Raw genomic sequence first — 16,675 nt, forward strand, 5'->3', positions numbered from 1 at the left:
AATATATAATTGTAAGTAAATTCAAAGTTTTCGGTATTTATGGCAAATCGATAAAGTTACGTTTAATTTTAGAAAACAAATTTCTTGGCTGATTACTTAAATAAGGGTAGTAGGAATTAGTATCATTTACATTGATTAACTTTTAGATAGTACAATTTTTTTTTAAGAACTAAACCATTAAAAGGTTATAAACAATATATATAGAGAACTAAGTATAAGCTCTAAAATCAGTAGATTTGCAGTTACGCCGCCGCCATTGATTTGTCATCAGATCATTTGATTAAAAAAAATTTTGTAGTTGACTTCATTGGAGGACAAAGTTACCAAGAAAGTTTGTATACGTAATAATGGTCTGGGGAGGATGATCATTTTCTGGTCGTGGATGAGGAAGGAAATCCCAATGGATTTGATAAGCTATCTAACTCACGGTTATCTTTCAAAGACATGTTGCTTGGGGTTTCAAGGGATGCGAAACAAAGTTTGCACGATCAAGATAATGATGATCTACAGTTACTCAATGGAGATGTGACTACTGGAATAGAAGACGAACTACCTTCGATTCGATTTTCTGAAATGGTTCATCAGATTTTATATCAGAGTATATCTCGCACGATTGTGGTTAAGCTTTTGGGAAGGTAAATAGGTTTCCAGGCTCTTTCTAATAAGATTTATCACCTTTGGAAGCCTTCCACTCCAGTTAAATTTTTGGATTTGGAAAATGATTATTTCATGGTGAAATTCCAAGTGGAAATGGATTATATTCAGGCTCTCACAAAAGGACCGTGGATTGTTTTTGGGCAACATTTAACGGTTCAACCCTAGTCTGAATTCTTCTCAACTAGTCAACCTCATCCGTCGAATGTGGTGGTAGCTTCGATTCGCCTTCTGGGCATCCCCGGTTTTTTTGTATCGGAAGAGTATCTTAACGAGCATTGGGGGAGACGATTGGTCATGTCATTAAACTTGATGATAATACGGGCAGTACGCATCGGAGTCGATTCGTTCATATGGCGATCCTTCTCGATCTTAACAAGCCTTTGGTTTCTAAAATTAAGGTGGATGGTCAACTTCAGCGTGTAGAATATGAGTCTATCCCTAATATTTGTTTTTCTTGTTGGCATTTTGAACACTTGAGAGAATCTTGTTCTTTTGTCCCTAGCCATGATGGACGAAGTATAAAGAGGACTGTACAAATGGCAGACCAAAGGAACCAAGAAGCTCTGGTTATGGCCAAAAATAAGAAAGAGTTGGACATGTTTGGGCCTCAGATCGTAGTCGATCGCTAGAATAGTAGACCTAGACGAAAACTAGTGGCTCGCCGGGAAGGAAGGAAAGAGTCGGTTTCGTAGGGATCCCGCTTTAAGGCTTTCCATGATTTATGGGATGAAAGTCAAATTAATGTTAGGGATTCTGATCCCGTTGATCCAGCTAGACTGAAGGGAAAAGGGGTTGCCATATATAACAATCCTTTAGGTGAAGAAGGGTCAACACATAAGGAGAATAACGCACAAACTTTCTGTCTTTATGTTAGGGCGAGAGAAGAAACAGATTGCTAAGGACTTGGGCTTGGCTGGTCCAAGCGTTAGAATTGAATCTCAATGGAACCAGAATCAGGCGGTTGGTGGGTCACCTAAGACGGGCTCTAGGTCTATTAAGTTAAATAGGCATCTCATGGCTGCTAGCTTCAATAATTCCGAACCAAATTCCATCTCCCCTTTAGCTAATGTGAATGTTATTAATTCTAGGGACATTTTAAATCAACTGTCGAATGAGAACTCAGGCAGGGAAATTGTTCCATTGATGCAAGGCCAACCCATGATGAGCTTGTGGAAAAGACAGGTGCGATGATTTTTAAACCTGGATTATCATTCAATCATTAATTTTGTTAAAAAACAGAATCTTAATATTCCCATGAGAGATATGATTTCTGTTGATCCTTTACCAGCGTATGACGAACATTTTAATATTTTGGCTTCCTTGAAAATTGGGGATTCTAAATTTTTGAGGAGAGGTTCCCACACCCTACGTGGTAAAGGGAGCAAATTTAAGGTGAAGGCCTCTGCTCGTGAGTCTATAGCTGAAGCGATGACAACAATTGTAGACAGAATCGGGTCTGATAGCCTAGTTACGGATTTAAATTGTTTACAGGGGACTCCGTCGGGTTCTAGCGAAGCGACCAACTTGGATGTTTAAGGTGGGTTTGTTGAATGCTTCTTTTATCTTCATTTTTTATATAATGTTACCAAGCCTTTTTGTTTGGAATTGTCAAGGGTGTGCGTTTCCTAAGCTTGTCCGAATGGTTAAAAGATTACTCTGTTATTTTGAGGTTGATGTTGCGGCTTTCCTTGAGACTCGAGTTAGTGGTTTAAAGGCGAACAGAATTATAGCAAGAATTGTTTTGGATTGTTCCCATAGAATCAAAGCTCGGGGTTTTGCAAGGAGTTTATGGGTTTGTTGGAAAAATAATGTTCAGGTCCAAATTCTCCTAAATGATCCACAGTTTATTCATTGTCATTTGGGGAAGAAGCTGGGATCGATAAATTTTCTAGTAACTTTTGTTTATGGTTATTTGGATAAACAGAAACGTAAGGCCTTATGGGATTGTTTGGATCAAGTTACTCATTTCATTAACGAGCCTTAGGGTTTGTTGGGAGATTTCAATTCGGTGCTTTCCCGGGATGAAAAGAAAGGGGTCGCACAATGTTTTCTAAACATAAGTTTTTTCATAATTTTGCCCATAGTAATGGCTTGAAGGATATTGGCTTCAAAGGTCCCTAATTGACTTGGAGAAGAGGGGCAATTTTTGAAAGACTTGGTCGAGCAATTGGAAATAGATTTCCATCTTCCTCAACTTAAATTTGATCATAGACCCATTTTCTTATCCATGAGTTTTGCTAGTTAAGTATTTCAACCTATACCTTTTCACTTTCTAGCCTTTTGGATATTTCATCCAAATATCTTATTAAAAAAGCACCGATTTACCGTTCCAACCACCCAACGAAAGGATTCATTCCCAACTCATTTTGAAACGTCCGCGAATTTTGAGTTATTCCAATGCCATGCCACACTACCGACATCTCTTTTGGATTAGAAGCTTTGAATCTCCATTGTTGAGGAAGAGAGTCATACTTAGAATGGATGAATTTCCTCCACAGAGCACTTTTTTTTCGTAGCAAATCTCTATCTCAATTTGGCCATAAGTGTAACACTCCTAACTTATCTTCGTTATCGAATTAAGGTTACAGAGCATGACCGTACAATCAAAAACATTCAAACATTTTATCATTCAATAATTTAAATCACATCATAAACATTCGTATACATGCATACTATCACTAAATCGAGCCCTCGAGGCCCTAAAAATAGCTTAGAATTTTTAACATCCGAAGCCATACCCTTGATGTTCCAAGACATAATCCTCGTAATAAAGACGTCTCTCCAACACTCACCACAGAGAAAATATCACCGAACGATGAAAGAAAAACCAAAAACTACACGAAATCAAACCTGCTCGAATCTATCCAGCCCCCAAACTTCCCTTTGATCCTGTTTCTATTCATTTTCGAAATAGAGGAGTTTGTCAAATTTTGAGAGATACAGTATGGGTGAATTAATCTTAAAGATAGTGTTCTATATGCTTTAAGCATTATTTCAAATTTCTATTACCTTGATCCATTCTTTTTACATCAATTAGATCCTTTAAGGATGCTCTTCTAATCGTATGTAGGGAAGGGTGTTCATGGTTTTTTGGGCATCAAAGTCGAATGCAGAGATCCAATGGATCATACATGGTAGATAAGAATATTAAACGTCTAACATAGTTGTCTAAATTCATAAAAAAATAAGAACATATTTGGTAAGTGGTTGGCAAAGTAATACACAGAAGTTTTAAACAAAATCTAACATTTTCATTATCTCACTACAACAAGATGCAAAAAGGGTTTTCTAGTTCATGTTTCTATTTGCAAATGTGGGAGGGGCTAAGAATATGACAATTGAGTTTGTTGTTGGAAACCATGGTTAACGATATTGTAAGATTTATGAGTGCCTGAGGGAGCTGTAGCACGCCAATCTTGTTACAAGGACAATAAATTGTTTAAGAGGATGCATATTTATCTAGAGGAATGTAAGGAAGGGTTCAAAGCCAGATGTAATCCCATTATCAACCTTGATGGTTGTTTCTTGAAGAGTTACAATGAAGGCCACTTACCGGTTGTTTTTGCCATTCATGCAAGTGATTGCATTTATCCTACAGCATATACATCTGATGAAAGTGAGAACCAGGCTTGGAATGATTGGGATAAAGGAGATTAAAAGCTCACATCCTTTTTCATTTATAAATAATAGACAAAAATGTATTATTGTTACCTTTTAAATTCTTTTTCTAATAAATTTAACTATCCTATTCCCCTTGCTAACGATTATTCATCTCTTATAAACAATGGCTTGTTAAAGTACTGGTCTAGTTGTTAGCACAAGACGTGTTAATCATTTATACAAAAACTTCATACCCACGCTTACAAACAAAGGAAAGCTTCTAGAGGTACAGAGATTGAGGATGCCATGACAAAAATGATGTAACACCCCTTTCTGGGATCGTTATCAATTCTAGACAAGAAATATTGGAAGCATCTTTCCACATTTTCATTTATTTTTCTCCTATAAATTTCCTTATTTTATCTTTTGTATCTTTATTATTATTCATTTGCCCCAATATTTTATTACTCACTATATTCATACTTTAGTCACTTTAATTTCATAATTTATAAATTATATATATACCACTTCAATTACTTTTTTATCATCATACACTTGTTATTACAATTTAATTATCTTTAATTTCTTTATTCCCTTTTTTATCACTTTCATGATTCTTATTCATTTATATTATTCTTTAAATCACTAATTTACCATTTATCTTTTAAACAAAAATATGAGCTTTTAAATTCTCGTAATCATCTTGAATTAATAAATCATAAATATTTATTTCATCATCATCATTAATTAAAATTTATTTTCATAAAATACCAAAACAAGCCCATTATATTCCTACACACTTTTAAATCATTCCAACCCTCTTTTATTTTATATTATAACATATTTAACCATTATTGAACATTAAAATATCAATTCAATTCTTCATAACATATAATTCATTTAATCAATCATTTTCTTCCTTCTCTTATTTCTAAACTTTATTTTCCTTACTTAAAATAAGCACTCTTTTTTTGTATTTTGCTTTACTAATCAGCTAGGATAAGAATATACTCACCTATTTTCTTAACTTATTTTAACATTATTTAATTAAGCTAAAGGGTTAAAAAAAACTTCAAGAAAATCAATTGAATTCTTTATTAAAAAGTGCACTCAATAAAACTCTCAGTGACCCAACAAAAAATTCAATTGGCCCCTTTCATTTACGGAAAACATCAGTTGACTGGTTTAACTATTAACTGTGAAGCATAGCTAACAAAAGCCACTATAAACTACCACGTGGTAGTATGCTGACATTCACATCAAAAAATAGAAATTAAAAAATAATAATAATTTGCATATAAAATGAATACAACCACTTGTCCAAATTTATTATAGATGAGTGCAAAATTAATATATATATATGAAATTATAGAAATTATAGAAAAATATATGGTAAAATTTAAAAAGAATTTAAAAATTATAAAAAAAAACCAACAAAAATGTGCATTCAAAATGTTTATAGAAATTATCTAGACAAATGATTGTCCAAATTGCATCTAGATAAATAGTTGTCTAGATTCATTTTGGATGAGTTCATAACTATAATTTTTTTTATAAATTATATAAAATCTAAAATGTGAAAAAAAAACTCAAAAAATATTAATGTTATTAAAAATTATTTGAATTTTTATAATTATAAAACTTTTATGTCCAAATTCGGATGCATTGTTGAATTTTTTTTAAATTTTTATGATTTAGCCTAAAATTGTTTGTTATTATCTTTCAAAGTTTTATAATTTTATCTCAAATACTTAAACTTAAAATTCTCAATTTCTTATTTAAATATATATAATTATTGACTATATAAAATTGAATTAAAAGTAATTATATAAACACTGAGAATAAATAATAAATTATTTTTTAAGTTTTTAAATATTGGAAAATTTTCATATATATTTTTATGATTTTTAATATTTTTTATAATCTTGATTTTTTTAATTTTACAATTGTTTGTCCAAATTCACTACATATGCATATTTTATTTTATTTTTAATAATTGTTATTTTTATTTTTTGAATTGTTGTTGACATAATACTTTGGTTGCTTTTGTCCGTCAATATGATTAATAGTAATTATGGATTATATAAAATTAAATTAAAAGTAATTATATAAACACCTAGAATACATAATAATTTCTTTTGAGTTTTAATTTATATATATATTTACAATTTTTAATAATTTTTATAATTTTAATTTTGTTTCTAGTTTTGTACTATCTAAAATGAATACATTTTATTAATAAAATAACTTTTTTAATTTTTTGTTGAAATGACATTCGATTGTTTTTGTCAGCCACGTCAATGCGATTAATAGTACTTATTGGCTACATAAAATTAAATTAAAAGTAATTATATAGACACCGGAATAAATATAAATTGGTTTTTGAGTTTTTACACATTTACAAATTTTCACATATATTTTTAAAATTTTTTATAATTATTAATATTTTTTTATTTTACACTCGTTCAAAATGAATTTGAACAATTTTTTATCCAGATTCATTTCATGTGTACGTTTTATTATGTTTTTAATAAAAAAAATTTTAATTTTATTTTTTAATTGTTGTTGACATGGCACTTCTAATTAGTTTTGTTAACCACATCAATATAATTAATAGTTAAACCAATAAACTAACCATTTGTGTTAATGAAAGAAGTTACTTAAATTTTTTTAATCATTAACTTATTTCTAATTTAATATGTATACTTAATTTATCCAGCCATACTTCAAAATTTGTATGTCTATATTATACACCATTTCTATACTCATTTCCCAATTTTTACAAAACAGCTTTAAATTCTGCAGTTTTTACAATCAATCCCTAATGTTCAAATTTTACAGTTTTTATATTTTAGTCCCTGAATTTAGAATCTTACAATTTATGCAATTTAATCATTGAAATCTAAATATTATAGTTTTAGAGTTTAGTCCCTAACCTATGAATTTTACTGTTTTTACCAGTTAGTTCTTGTTTCGACATGAATCAAAATTTCTTGTTGGATCTGGATTGGGTTTGGGCCTGACTTGCTCTGTAATTCTCCTTATGGAAGATGTGTATGCTTTTCATTTTTATGAACAAAAAAGGTCAGAACTGGAGAAGGGGTAGGGCAATTAAGGAAGACGATGATGGGCTGGGATGTATGTTTGGGTAATGGAATACCCATTTCCGGATGTTTCCGGATAGATGGAAGTTGGGTGCTATGATTTGAAAGTTTTTGTCCACCTGTCATATATATGAATAATTTAAGAGATAAGATCTATGCATAACGTGTTAACTACTGTATCGCCAGTAATATTTCAATCCAAAAAAGCAAAGTCAATATCACACACAAACACCGATTTCATCTTATACCATTTTCTGTGTCGCCTTTACTTACACACCGGGCCAAAAAGTAAAACATTTTGCAAAACAAAAAAAAATTAAAATCATGTGTTGTGATGGAGATTGCAGGCCACTGGGCTTCCTCCTTGGCCTTCCCTTTGCTTTTCTTTCCCTCATCATCTCCATTGTTGGCGTTGTTGTTTGGATCGTGGGGTAGTCCTTTCCGTTTCTCCACTTTCTTCTACTGTTTGCGAATTGGGATCTGGGTCTTAATTTCTTCTAATTTTCTACCTCAATCAACTTATCAGCACTTGGGGTTTTTGCTTGCAGGTTGTTGTTGACACTGATCTGTCCTTGTTGTTTGTGCGTGACGGTGCTAGTAGAGATGGCGCTGGAGTTGGTCAAAGCTCCAATTCATGTCATGGAATGGTTCACTGAACAAATCCCTTGTTAATTCCACACTCACTGCTTTGTTCTGGTTTTTTTTTTCTTTTGGGGGTACAATTTATTGGTTTTTCTGGATCTCTTGATTATATGTTCTTGATGTAGACATGGGATTTATGAGGATTCCCAATTTATGTTTTTGTGGTTTGGATTTTGTTAATTGTTGATATTATTCATTGTCATTGGTTATGATAAAATAAGTGATGTCCACTATATGCTGATCAAAAGCGCATTCGTTGCAATTCAAATCCTTAACCAGACCACCAGGGGGAATTCTGTAGAACCTTTTATTACTTATTCGCTGTTGATTCTTGCAAAAAATAAAACACAAAGGGTTGAATGGTAAAGAAACACTGTTTTCTGCGAATTTGGTGTTTCCAGTTAAGTTACTTGTTTTAATGCGCTGCATTCAGGACAAGAGTGATAATAACAAAGACAAATCCAGACGAATGTTAGTGCTCACTTCTCTGTTCCACTTATCGGTCAATGGATTTAGACTAATCTGATAATTTTTTAATCCTCTTTGTTGAAGATAAACAATTTGAAGAAATCAATCCTCAATGTTAATTCCATATATTAAATGATTAAAGAAAAAGATAATTACTTTACAACAATAAAGGTCTTTTATAAAAATAATTAATTACAAAAAAATTACTTATAAAAATGGGTCGAAATCTACAATCGCCGGCACCATCCAATCTCTACCACCAATCACATAATCATGTTGTGGGAAAAAAATAATTTTCAAGTGTCAAGCAACACTGGTATAAATTTTCAAAAATAGCTGTATTTTCTTGCTTACACAGCACAAATGATATATGAGGAAAAAATATTTTTTCAATGTGGCGTACCTTGATACGTTGGCATCACCGGTGTTAAATTTCTTTTGTTTTTTTAAAAGGTGGCTGACAAAAAAAAATGTAAGGTGATGTGGCCAAGTGGTCAAGCGGCACCGGTTTTAATTCAAAAAGAAAGTGATCGTTTTGAGAAAAAAATTATTTTTTAATGGGTGCCGCCTGACACATTGGTGGCACCGATGAGTTTTTTTTAATTAAAAAAGTGGTTGACAAGAAAAAAAAAAGAAATTGTTTTTTAATGGGTGTCGTGTGTTAGTGTGGCAGCACCAATATCCTATTTAAACCAGTCATTGACAAAAAATTTAAAATTTCAATTATTTATGGTTTCAAACAAATAAAACGAGAGAGGAAAAAGGGCTGTTAGAAATTAAAATTTAAAATCAACATTATTTGTTTTTCATTTGAGAATTCAAGGTTTTCTTTTTTACCTCATAAATCAAATTTAGATTGATTAGGTTAGTGTGTAATTATTTTTATGGTTTTTTAATTTATTTTACTATTATGTATGATTATGTGACAATATATGAGATGCAAGTTCTATTGTTTGATAAAAAAAATTTTGTTGCCTTAAAATGGTATGAATTGTTTTAATATGATCTAATATTTTTTTTATTTTTTATTTATTTTACAGGTTTAGTATCAAGGATGAATAATCAATTCTTCGTATACTTCCATTTCGATGGGGTAATTTTGCAAACAGTAGTTGATTTTATACTTGAGTCGCGCCATCAAATAGGAATAAGGTTTAACATGAGTGTAAAGTTCGATGAGATGAAACAAAAGATTAGTGCGAAATTGCTCGACAGTATGGGAGGAGGATGCCCAAACTATTCTACAAATTCTCAATTTTGTCAAATTCGTGAAAATATAAGGAGATGGAACTTGTAAAGGATGATGATGTTGAGACTATGATCGCGCTGTATTGCTTGTTTGGGAACGTTGAACCAGTTGAGTTGTTCATTAAGTTAGCAGATGTTGAGCCCGTTCAAAATGTCACTCCATTAAATCAACAATATGGAGTTGATGACCTGTACATAGAGGTTCCGAAAGCCTCTGTCGATAGGCGATCTTCTATACACAAGTTTGACTTTGGTATGAATGTTGGGTGGGTAGAACTATGAGATTATGGAGCGGCATCGACATAGGAAGGTAATCCACACAATGCTCCGATTGCGTATAACAACCCTAATTCGGGTCCCCGTTTAACTAATAAATCCATTGGTGATTGGTATCGATGTTGATGGTGAGGAAGGACCCGATAATGATAGTGTTTGTGATCATCAAGGTGAAGATTTTAGTTGTAACAACTTGATTTTCTATGGTGTAGAAAAAGGCACTATTTTCGTAAACCAGGTCTATAAATATTTAATATAGATATTTACGGAGTTGGTATAAAAGAACATTAAAGTTTAGTACTTTAATTTTGTCTATTAGTTGTTTAATTAATGTACAGGGTCTATATTGTAAAAATCTTATCGCTAAATATTTTTAAATAGCTAAAGGTTCCAAATGGTAAATAAACCATTTTGTTTCATCAAATAGTGGAGAATGTTCTAATTTTGATTAATGTTAATTAATTAAAGTTTAATTAAATTAGTTAAGTGACTAAGGATTTAATTAAGATATAAATGGCTTAAGTTAGTAGTTTTTCATTCATCTTCTCCACTCTTCTCCCCCATCTTGTATGTTTAAGAAAGAAAAACCCCTTTTTAGCTTCAAGTTTTCAATCCTTCAATTGGTGAGATTTCTAAATCATTTTCTTGTAATTTTATATTTTTAAAGTTATTGGAGCTTAATTTAGCTAGCCCATGTACCAATTTGTAAAATTGTTAAAGGTTTGAAAGTTGTCATTGATGATTTCTTGAAGAAATTGATGTTAAATTGATAGATTTTAAGCTTAGATAATAAAAAAGGACTAAATTGTAATGTTTGGTTGTTAGTTTTGTTCATAAGGACTAAAGTGAATAAAATGTAAAATTATGTGAAATTTTGGTAATAATAGATGGTAGAGGATCCCTAAAGTATGTAAATGAGATCGGTTTTTAAAACTGAGGCTCAAAATTGCAAGATATAGTTATTTCTATTTTAGGAACTAAATTGAATCAAATGAAAAACTTAAGGGGAATTCGTAAAATGAAATTTTATATGTTCATACATATCATGGAATAACATGAAAATGTTTGGTATTGATAAATGATCTAAAATAGTTGTTTAGGTCAAGAATTGGATTAAACCGGAGATAATCAATGAAAAGTCAAAATTATCGATTAGTCTTTGAGGATTCAACTCTTTTTTCTTTTTTTGCTATCTTGACCAGGTATTACTACTTTGTTTTATGTTATGTTGATTGTGTTCCATTTTATTTACGTATTAGATTGAAATGAATTGGTGATTTTGGCACTAATGGTTTGAAATGAACTGAATTGTAAATTTATGGGAATATTGGTTATATGGAAATAGAACATGATGTAAATGAGATTATTGACTGAATATATGTTTCATATGAGAAATGAAATTGTGGATAGGACTTGAAATTGTCATTTATACGAAAATGATGTCCGAGTGAACTTAGTAAAAGGTTAGGATACGTATGACATGCCATTAGGGTTATACGCGCGATCAAACAGGGATTTACATGATGTTACGAGATCTAACATTTTTTTACAAATTCTCGAATTATATGTATCATTAGTTTAGCCCAGACAAGTAACCTCGATATGATGTAACTTTATATGAGCAATTCTGTTAAAATGTCAGCTTGTGTGAGCAATCTTAAAATACTGTCAGCTTGTGTGAGCAATCCTGAATATTGTCAGCTTGTGTGAGCATTTCATTCCCATGTATTCAAGTCTGTTTTACTATAGTTCCATTAGGAAATGTTCAATTGATTGAAAATGTAATTTAAATCGTGAATTGAAAATGAAATGGAATTGATGATACTTGACATATTGATTGTTATGTGATTATGTTTAAGTGGTGACGGTATACAGTTCGAGAACGTAACTAACGTATTCAATTTGTGGTGATGTTGTATGTATAGATAAGTATTCAAGTGCCAAAGAAAGTTAATTTGGTATCTAATAGAATACTTGTTTATCCTTAAATGATCAAGGTAATTTTTAGTTTCCATATGAGCTTACTAAGCATTTTATATGTTTACTCATTTAATTTTCCTTTTCCTTGTAGATTGTCACCTTGCGAAACACGTCAAGTCGAATTGTTTCAAAGCTCACACTATCCTATCATCGAATTTGGTAACCTTGTGATTATTTTTAGTTTTTGGATTATGGCATGTATATAGGGATTAGATGTGGAATGATGGAAATGTGCAAGCGTACACAATTGTATCAAGTAATAAAGTGACAAGCATGTCGATTTATTGTACCCATAAGGACTGTATAAGGAAATATTTATGAAATGTAAAATTAAACAATTTGGTGGGGGAAAAATATATTGATTTGAAATTGGTGATATATAAAAACTAAAAATTAACTAAAAAAATAAAGTTCCGAATGCGCGATTTCTAAAAAATGGTTTTAATCAATATCACATAAATGTGTTAGATCAATTTCATTCTTTGACTTAGAATTATCAAAACTATCTTTATGTTGTTATGAATAATTTCATGGCAACTTGTTCTTTTGTTAACTAATGCATATACATACTTACTAAATCAATTAATCTCTTAAAGAAATTTTTATGCCAATTCAAACAATTAATCAATTTTCATAAGCAAGTATAAGATAAAGTGAGGTAACAATATATTCCTATATTGAAACAATTTAATCACAATAATCTTACAAGTTATGCAGGGCTAAAGTATTGTTTAATACCATCACTAATTTAACCCTCAACTACCTTAGAAGATTAAACATGTACAAATTAAATACTGTATCAATTAATTATAATTTCAATTTGATTAATAATTAATTTTTTCGTTACCTTACAATTAAAATGTAAGCATAACATAGACATGATTTTATTTAACTAAACAAACTACGAATGCCTATAACAACACAAACATGATTTTAACAAATTAAGTGGATAGAATGCAATTAATCTAACATGAATAAAATTTAAGTCATTTTAATTAATTTAAGAACATCAACACAACAAGTATTTATAGACATGATCACAACATAAACTAAAAAAAGATTAAGAGAAGGTAACAAGAAAACAAATCTCGGTGATGTTTTGAAGCCAGACTAGTGCGCTTCTCCTCTTCTCTGCTCGTTCTGTCGATCCAAGTCCTTCACGAATACTTGATTGTTGTTGCTCCAAAGGGTGTGCTAGCTCTTTTTCAAGAGGAGAAATAGGCAAGGGAAAGAAGAAAAAATGGGAAGAGAAACATGAATGAAAGAGCGAAATGAAATAAGAGATGATTGAATAATGAGAGGTGTGTGAGCTGATGATAAATGAAAAGGTGAGGAGAGGTGTTTATAGTGGGAGACGACAACATGCATTAGCTAAAAATAGCACCAAATCCCCCTTCTTATGGCCGACCATGCTAGGTGGAATGAGAGGTTGAATTGGTTTTGTTATTTTTAGCTTGTGGCTAGAAAATAAACGCACATAAAGATAAGGGATTTGAACGACATTTAGGAAGAATCCAAGGGTTGATTTGTAAGTGTTAAAATCAGCCAAAATTTGCTGATCGGATCAGCTAGATTGGACAGTTTGGGCTACTCTCTTGGTCTTGTCCATCCTCCCTCTTTATTTGCTAAATTCAGGCCCTTTTCTCTACTTCAAGCTGTCTGTTTTTCTTAGATAAAAATTTAATTGGGCCATCTAATTCGAGGAAGTCTAAGAGCATAAATTTAATTCCTCCATGGTTGTCAATTCATCATCTTGAGCCCTCAAGTTGCCTCATCAATTAATTCTTTCAAGCTGATTGTCGAACTGATTTTTCACCTTTTGTACAAAACTGCCAAAAATAACCCAAATTATAAAAAATATTATAAAAAATAACTAAAGTTAAAAATATTTTATAAATTAAGCTAAAATTAATTAGATGAAAAAAAGAGTATAAAATTTGATAGCAATTACTTAGAAATTGCATGAATTAGTGCTCAAAATGTGCTAAAAAAGTCTATATTTTAGTGTTTCTAAGATGTTAAGAAAATGGTCACTATCTTGATCACTTGGTATGTTTGATAATTGTGGCAAATATTGAGTTGTTGAAAAGTTGGTATGTACTACATGGTATATGAATTAGCTAATGCTTGATGTGGTTTAGTTGATGATTGTAAACTTGAATATGACATTAGATATGCTAAGAGTTCAGTATTGAAGAAATGGTAAGTTGAACGAAAAGATGTACATATATGCTTAAGTTCTTGAAATGGAAATGAAATGGCATGGTTCTATATAAATTGGTTTAGGTAAATATTGATAATTGAATGGTTGGTTGGTTTATTTGGAATGAAATTTGATGGAATGTATTGAAATGAATAGTTGGTAATAGGTTGAACCTATGTTAATTTGCTTGAATGAAAATAGTTATATGACTTGTTTTGGTATGAAATGTTAGGTGTTTTGGTATGTTTCAATTGTGTTTTGATTCAATTTAAATTGGTAATTTTTGAACTTATTGATAGGTATGTTTGAAAGCTTTGAAGTAGGTACCAAATGATTCATTTTTACTAAAAATAGAGTCCATATCCTGAAGAGCAACCTACCTCGTCACAATGTCAACCAATAGCAAGTCACATCATGACATGGAGTGGCCTGAGGTCAAGATGTGACAAAGTATTTGGCGATGTTACGACATGGAGAAGGTGACGCCACGATGTTGACCCTAAAATTTTAAAACTTTACAATTTGGTTGTATTTCATGCTCGGATTCTTAAAAGAGCTTTTGTAAACTCGATTAAGACTTAGTTTTGATTTTTTAACCCTAAATAAATGTATTTGACATTAAATTACATGTGCGTATGAATATTTGCTATAAATTGACTGTAGTTACTATGGAAACAAAAGTAGCATAATGTAGCTCGAACCCGACAATCAGGTCGGGCAAAGGGTGTTACATTTAGTGGTATCAAAGCTGCGGTTTAGTCGATTCTAGGACTGAAATGTAGTGTGTTTTCAGTCTAGAAATCCATGCCACAATAAACTATGATAGTATGATGTCTTCTGATTTGAATTGTCTCTGTCTTTCATATAGATAAACAATGTCGACCGAATCCAATCAAACCATATCTGATGAAGTAGAAAGTCATGTTCTTACTTCCAAATAAGGAGCTGCCCATAGTTTGCCCATTCAGTAAGGGCTAGGGAGTAAGGTAAAAGATGCCTTCTTACAGATGATGAACCGATGGTTCACTCAATTTATAGGAGCTACCTCTTAAGCTCTACAACCTCAAATGCACCCTCCTCCCTCTTTTATGCCTCCTTTGGCACCCCTTCTTCCTCAAGGTCCTAATTCGATAACCATTAATTGTCCTCTGATTGATAAAATCTACAAATTTAGGGTAGAGGAATCCAAAGAAAAGAAAGACGACAACCCTACGAAAGCCGAGTATTGACTAGAACATACATTTCGAGTCTTTGATGAATTGATGTGTACAGCGGAAGTCTGCTTAAGATATTCAGTATTTCTGCTAAAAGAGGAAGCCTATCAGTGGTGGACAAATTTGATGTCTATTTTTCTAAAAGATCGAATAAATAGGGAGTTCTTCCAAATTGAATTTAAAAAGAAATATGTCAACTGGTTATATCTTGAGAAGAAAAAGAATGATTTTATGGAACTAAAATAAAGAGATATGCCAGTAGCTGAATATTAATGAGAATTTATCTTCCTCAGTAAATATGCTAGAGAGCTTGTATCTACGAAAGCTAAAATGTGTACTCATGTTGAGTGGGGACTGAACTAGGATATACGTATGTCGGTGGGAACTCTAGAATTAAAAGAGTTTGTTGTTCTATCTGAGAGGGCTTAGAAAATGGAGGATATGCATAATGAGAAAAAGCAAGCCAAATCTAAGATTCGAGATTCCAAAAAATAGAGTATAACTAGATCTTTCTGGACTCCTAAATCTAAAATTTTGAAAGATGTTCAAAGTCATTTCTCTACTCCGTCAGGGATTTTTAAGAGAAATGGACCGAGATCGAGTATTCTACGACCCAAACTACGTCGGTAGCTAGTATTAAAAGTGTTCATAATGGGGATAGACTAGTCTACGGACATTGTGAAAGAAATCATGGGGGTGAGTGTAGGTTGAAAAGTGGAGCTTGTTTTCTATGTGACAGAAAGCCGCTTTATTAAACTAGATTTTTCCAACATGATCTTGCACAAACAAAAAAAAAGTTGGGAATAGATCAGTAACCAAACACAATACTTTATCTTATGACGTTTTCTTTTCCCCGTTCATACAAGAAGAAAACTGAAATCAGCCTTTAAGCCATGTAGAAAAGGGTTGGTATATGGTCACCTTTTGATGCCCAAATAAGGGTTGTTGGACTTTGGCAACATTGATGGCCTAACTCAAGAATTGGGCTAGTAAAAATGGACAGCCTACTAAGGAGATAGAAGCCCAATTCATCCTCTAAGGAGGAGAAGGCCCAACCATCCAAAGAGGTGCCCAAATCATCCATCCAAGACTTGGTAAACATTGAAAATTAGCTTAAAAAATCCACACATGTGGCCATCCACCTCCCTTCCTCATTTCAAGCTTTCTCTCCCACGGATCAAGCATGAATCAAGGGAACTTTCAAAGCCATCCACTCACTTTCCTTAAGGCAAGGGTCGGCCACATATGAAGAGAATTCCAAGGCTCCCATTTGCTAAAAATAG

At 32.0% G+C, this 16,675-nt stretch overlaps 1 protein-coding gene across 1 annotated transcript; it reads left to right on the plus strand.

Moving 5' to 3' along the window:
- The first annotated feature begins 7,532 nt into the window (after positions 1 to 7,532).
- On the plus strand, positions 7,533 to 8,183 carry LOC107914496 (signaling peptide TAXIMIN 1). The gene is made up of 2 exons (XM_016843428.2): positions 7,533 to 7,792; positions 7,910 to 8,183. The coding sequence occupies exons 1-2, from the start codon at positions 7,686 to 7,688 to the stop codon at positions 8,031 to 8,033; spliced, it is 231 nt and encodes a 76-aa protein (XP_016698917.2). The 5' UTR covers positions 7,533 to 7,685; the 3' UTR covers positions 8,034 to 8,183.
- Positions 8,184 to 16,675: the final 8,492 nt, after the last annotated feature.

The sequence above is a fragment of the Gossypium hirsutum genome, chromosome D10 (genome assembly GCF_007990345.1).
Source record: "Gossypium hirsutum isolate 1008001.06 chromosome D10, Gossypium_hirsutum_v2.1, whole genome shotgun sequence".
In the NCBI taxonomy this organism is placed as follows: Eukaryota; Viridiplantae; Streptophyta; class Magnoliopsida; order Malvales; family Malvaceae; genus Gossypium; species Gossypium hirsutum.